The 6183-nt window shown below is 47.5% G+C and overlaps 1 protein-coding gene across 5 annotated transcripts in view; it reads left to right on the top strand.

The window, feature by feature from the left end:
- Positions 1-4238: 4238 nt before the first annotated feature.
- STXBP3 (syntaxin binding protein 3) overlaps positions 4239-6183 on the top strand; it is a 50019-nt gene continuing 48074 nt past the window's right edge. For 2 of the 5 annotated variants that reach the window (XM_041748381.1, XM_041748384.1), the window contains exon 1: positions 4239-4361. In XM_041748381.1, coding sequence (XP_041604315.1) covers positions 4313-4361 — 49 coding nt within the window. In that variant the 5' untranslated portion in view covers positions 4239-4312. Of the gene's footprint in view, positions 4362-5241; positions 5287-6183 lie in introns of those variants that run through there. The other 3 variants (XM_041748379.1, XM_041748382.1, XM_041748380.1) reach the window with 3 other exon arrangements.

Below are 6183 nucleotides of genomic sequence, written 5' to 3'. Positions count from 1 at the left end.
GTAACAAATCATCTCAAGTAAGAAGAAAGCAAGTTGCAGATATTGTTTGCCAAGTCAAAGCATTCTGTGATGTTACCTCTGCGTGAACATCTGGGCAAGTATAGCTGCTGGCCTGTTGCTGGAAGGATTATACTCATGGTTGTGAGTGAGCAAAGACTTCAATGGAGGGACAGCCAAGGCAAAGCTGACAGACTGTGGCAGGCTGACAGGCACACATCTTTTGTGGGATCATCAATCTTGTTGGTCGTATCCCCATGCTCCCACTGCAATATTTTCATCTCGGAAGAAGACAATGATATATAATATAAATCTGTTGTACCTAGAAAATGTCCTTTGAAAGCTTATTAAAAAAATAATGTGAGTAGGAAAAATGGAATTTGTTGCATCAGAGAGCACCACAGAGTAGGGCTGAGTTTAATTCAGTTTTTTTTTTTTTTTTTAAGATTTTATTTATTTATGAGAGACAGAAGGGGAGAGAGAGAGAGAAAGAGGCAGAGGGAGAAGCAGGCTCCATTCAGGGAGCCCGACATGGGACTCAATCCCAGGTCTCCAGGATCAGGCCCTGGGCTAAAGACAGCGCTAAACCGCTGCACCACCAGGGCTGCCCTAGTTTTGTTCTTAAACAACAGTATATAAACAGGAGCTGAACTAGGTGTTATCTATATCATTTGAAGAACTCATTGCTTAATAAAGATTTCCAGACATTACCTCTGGAGATTTTAATTCAGTACATCTGGGTCCAGGCTTGGGCATCTATATTTTTAACAAACTTGCCAAGTGACATGTGGCCGGGTTTGAGAAACTTAAAAGGTTTTACATTGGCGAGTTCTTCCCTGAAGCAAAATTTCAGTGACAGGAGGCTAGGAAGTGTTAAAAGATGAATTGAGGCATATTAAACATTTTACGAGTTTGAGCAGAACTTGATTCTAATTTAGTAGCACCAAACCAGAAGTGGTTACGGGCACTCCACTGACAGGATCTCAAGGAAACACTTTCATAGAGAAGAGAGAAGCAAAGCAAGGATATAATTTGATTGGCTGTAACTTAAGTGGTTTCCACATTTGGGAAAGCCCAACTGGCTGATTGGTTGTCCTTAGATTTTGATTTTTTAAAAAAGATTTTATTTATTTATTAGAGTGAGCAAGAGAGAAAGAAGAGAGGGAGAGACAGAGAGCATGAGTGGGGGTGGAGAGGGATTAGGGAGAGGGAGAAGCAGACTCTCCTGTTAAGTAGGGACCCTGAGATGGTGACCTGAGCTGAAGGCAGACACTTAGCCAACTGAGCCACCCAGATGCCCCACATTTTGATTTCTTAACCTTGAGACACTTACAGGTGTAGGTTTTGGTTTGCTTACACAGACTGCTAAGGCATTAGAACCACCTCAGTTTAATGGCCTCTTTGTTTAATTTAACAGAAGGTAGATGGCTGTGGCATATAAAGAAAGATTGGTGAGAAGATCTGGGGGTGCCCATGAGGTTCAGAGTGGGTCCATGCCCTGTGAGGCAGACATGAACTGGGGCAGTGTTCTGGGCTGTGGTGCAGGGTCCATGCAAGACTGTGTGCTGAGCCCAGTTGCCAGCAGGGTGTTCTTCCAAATAGAGCTGTGTTCATTGCTGATTGGAATGGTCAAAGGCTAAGGCCAAATGTAGGTCAGAATCCCTGGTTCTAGGATGCTAGGGAGCTGGGACCAGTACACCCATACCTTATGAATACCAGGGCCACAAAATGAAACGGCCATCTACTTTAGGCATCTGAGCTGGGCTGTTTTGGTCAGAATTCCACAGAAGACAAGGTGGTCCACACTAAAACTAAAATATGGATGTAGCACATAAAATGTGCTTCTATTCTAGGTGCTTCCCACATACTCAGTTCATTCTCAGAACAACTCTATGAGCTAGACAATATTACTGTTTTATACTGATAAAGAAAATGAGACTCAGAAAGGTCAAGTACCCCGCTCATGTTTGCATAGCCAAGTCAACGTGCAGCATTGGTGAGAACTACTAATCCATGATACTTTTATGGAGGATATTTATCTGGATTATCATGATTAAGTCATCATTACTAATGAAGAAGGCCTGGGAATAAGATGGTGAGTGATTTGCCCTAACTCAAGAGCTTTTACATTCAGCTCTTAGTTATTTTGATTCTTTTTTTTTTTTTTTTTTGATCCCCCCCCCCCCCCCCCCCTCAAGCAGGTGTTTTGCCTCTGACCAGTGTTGTTGGATTTGACCTTTTATTCTGTCCTGTCATGTTCAGGGGACTCAAATTCCTTGTCCAATTTGCCCAGGCAAACAGACTAGAAGAGGCGGAGAGACAGCTCAGGGAGGTTATACGAAACTAAGGGAGCAAGGGAGATACGGTATGCAGTATGGTACAACAGAAAGGGCAATGGTCTTGGGGTCATTCTGAGGTCTTAAGTGGTTTATTTAGCTTCTGAGTCTCAGTTTTCACATCTGTAAAATGGCAATAAGGATTTTCATCTTGGGCTATGTGAGGTTTTATCATATTTAACACACAAATGCAATGAAACAGGTGTTTGAAGTCACATGCTTCTAAAAGGCAGAGACAGCATCTTGTGCTGTGGACCTGTTATCTTTGTGCAGCTAAGGCACACATTTGTTCCATTAGAACACACTGCTCCCTGGTAACCCAGCCTTCAGGAGCGTGAGCCACAGCTGCACCCGACATGATCCAAGTCAGACTTTCAGCCCCAGAGGGAGTTTCTGTGTCATTCCCGGGCACCTGGTCATTCTCCTCAAGGTAGGAGATGGAGGCACTTCACCCACCTCCCTCTTCTGCCTTGGTTTGCCTCTCTAGGGCAAGGAGCTCCATTTTAGAAGGGTGAGTGCACTGTCATGCCTTTTTCTTAGGGCTTGGGGCTCCACCTCCTCTACTAAGCAGAATCTGATTTTAAATTGAAAAGGGAGAGGGAAATAATGTGTTCATTTATGATCCTGAACAGCTGAGTCCATTTAAAGCAAGTTTAAAAGAGGCCAGGGCTCCAGCTTCCATTCCCATACAAGCCATGAATGGGAAAGCCATTAATGCCACGGGTTGTGCTCAAACCCATTTTATGGCTGGTTTTATTCTTCATTCTCCTTTTCTCTCCAACAGAGCATATATTGTAAATTATCCCATAGACAGGATACTCTATTGCTTTCTGTGTAGCTTAGACACAGTCCGCATTCCACCGCAAGCGCGGCCTCCTGGGCAAGTTTCAGTTTCCTTGTCTTTAAGGAGGATCCGTGAGATAATCCACTCACCTTTGAAGCACTCCGTAAATATTAGCCACTATCATTACTAGTATAGTAACTAACCATTTCCACTTATTAAGATCATTGGTTCTTTGCAATCTGCAGGAAAGTCTTTCCTTTTTTAAGATTTTATTTACTCAGGAGAGACACACAGAGGCGGAGTCGCAGGCAGAGGGAGAAGCAGGCTCCGACGCAGGATTTGATCCTAGGTCTCGGGAGTCATGACCTGAGCCGCAGGCAGAGGCTCAACCGCGGAGCCACCCGGCGCCCCTATTTTGTGATTAACTGATTTCGCCTCAAAAGATTCCTCTCAGGAAGTAGTTTTCTGCCCCAAATTTTCTAAGTCTGAGCTCAAATCACCTCCTTTGTGAACAGGCTCTTAACAATAATTCCTTCGTCTTTCTTTAACAATCCCTCCTTTGGACCCCCAAGGCATTGATAACCCCTCCCACACAATTTCGTACGTCAACTTTTGCTTGTTGAGGACACAGCCGCCGTCCTGCGGGCTCCTGTTCGGCGAGGTCTTCATTAAGGCCTTCGCTTTTCCGACCAACTTCCGACTACCGTCGGCCGGGAAGGGCCTCAAACGAGGCTTAAGGGGCCTCGCAAGCGGGTCTCTCATTCATAGGAGCGCCCTGGAGGGGGCCTCAGAGCCGTACACAATCACTGTGTCCTGAAAACAGAGCGACACCAACCTCCGCGGGACACCTTTCCTAGCGGGTAGCTGAGCGCGCTCCCCGGGCCGCGCGCTGCGAACGGCTTCGCGACAGGGACGTCCTTCTCCAGGACCGCGAGCGTGGACGCCGAGCGTCGGACGTCGCGCTCTCCCACCCGACCCGCACGCGCCGCTGCTGGGTCCCCCAGGTCCGGGGCCTTCCCCGGACAGAGCCCCCGCCGGGGGGCGCGCGACTGCCCGGCCGACCCGCCCGCACTGCGCAGCCTCCGCCCGGAAGTGGGCGGGAATCCGCGGGCGGCCGCGCGTGACGTCACGCGGCGGGGGCGGGGCCGCCGAGCTTGGCCGGCTCCAGTGGCTGCACCTCGGCGGTGTTGGGAAGATGGCGCCGCCGGCGACGGAGCGGGGGCTGAAGAGCGTCGTGTGGCAGAGTGAGTGCGGTGGGGCGGGGGCTGAGAGGGAAGGCCTAGCTTTCCTGCCCCGGGCCGCTCGGGCAGCCGCGCGGGCACTTGTTGCTTTGGGGCCCCTGCCAGCCCGGGGACTTGCGGCCTCCTGGCTCTCGCGGGCACCCCTCGCCCCGGCCCGGCTCTGGCCTGGAGGCGGCGCCCGGGTCAGCGGCCCCGTCGGGCCCAGCGGCGATGTCCGTCCCCCGGCGCCGTCTGTGCGGCGTGTGGCCGCGGCTCGCCCGTCGCCGCCTCCCTGGTTTGCAGGCACTGCTTATTGTGCTGCTTCGTTTTGGTACCAAGTAGGGTTTTATCACTGCGCTTTTCAGTGTCCCCTAGAAGAAACAAAACGAGAGGAGCCCACTCTCCAGAGGGTCCTTGAGAAAGACCCACTTGAGCGGTCAGATGTCGGGGCCCGGTCCCCGCCGCGCTGCGGGCCTCCCTGCTGTGGGGACTGAGCTGCTGCTTGGCGGTGCCGGACGTGCCGCCCTCCTCCTCCGCGAGTTCGTGAAACTCGCTGCAAGAGCTCGCTGTGCTGGGTGACAGGGGCAGCAACCACCAAACAGGAAGAACCATCGTTGTTTGGCTCGCTGCGTTCAAATTAATTATGGCCTAGCCGTGGAACAGGGAGTTGACACCTAATTAGTATTTCTGACTCCGACTTGTTGAGCGAAGGGTAGAAATGACGAGTTAACAAAATTCTGGGAGCTCCTTGTGTAAAATTAAAACTCCAAATCAGTAACTGGCCTGTTGCTGAACATAACTAGATACTAAAAACGACTGTATAAATAGAAGGGGGAGGATAAATTACAATAACATCTTTTTAAAACTTGAAAATTATAAGGTTGGCATTCTGTGTTTTCAGGTTTGCATGGGTGACTTTTAAGATTCGGTAGTATTTTTCAATTACAGCGTAAGTACATTTATATGAACATGGGTAGTGAATTGATTTGTATAAATAATTTCCGAGATCTGTGTGATCCTTAACATCAGCATTTATCAGGAAAAAAGGGTAACGATAGTAACTTCAGTTTTGCTAGTGTGGAAACTGGGCAAGATGGAGAGCTTAGAGACAAAAAAATTTCCGGCCGTGCTGTTAACTTGGGGTGGCACCAGGATGTCAGATGGAGTGTAAGATAAGATGGGATACTGAAAGGAAGGAAAGAGATGTCAGCCTTAAAAAATAGGTCTTTGAATCTTTGTATAAATAGAAACATAACTAAAACACAAGATGACATTCATTCAGCGTATAGGAAGTAGAGAGAGAAGAGGGACTCAGTTCTGTTCGCAAGAGATACCAGAGTCTGGAGGAAACGATGGAGGAATCTCCTACGGGATAGGAGAATACTACAGTTGACTGGGGGAAAAGTTTTGCTAGAGTGAGGATAATGCAGTTAAGTCATGGTAGAGAGCTAAATAACTTAACCTTCAATTTACCCAAAATGTAGGAAGAAGGAAACTAATATTTCTTGAATATTTATTCTGTGCTGGGCATTATTCTTTATATCTATTAAAATTTGGTAGAAATTACTACCTTTATTTCATAGATGTTAAAACTGATACAGCTATTATAATAGCTGTATTATTCTTAAGAGCCAAAAAATCAGATAATCCAAATACCCATGGATTGATGAATAGGTAAATAACAGGCAGTATGTCCCTACAGTAGACTATCAAGCAATAAAAAGGAATGAAGTACTGATAAATGCTGCAATATTGATGAACCTTGAAAAAGTTGGGCCAAATGGAAGAAGCCATTCACAACCGCATGTTGTGTGACTCCATTTACATTAAATATCCAGAAGTGACA

This window comes from Vulpes lagopus, chromosome 3 (genome assembly GCF_018345385.1).
Source record: "Vulpes lagopus strain Blue_001 chromosome 3, ASM1834538v1, whole genome shotgun sequence".
Taxonomy (NCBI): domain Eukaryota; kingdom Metazoa; phylum Chordata; class Mammalia; order Carnivora; family Canidae; genus Vulpes; species Vulpes lagopus.
The sequence above is the reverse complement of the archived record's forward strand: the minus strand, read 5'-3'. Positions and strand labels throughout refer to the sequence as shown.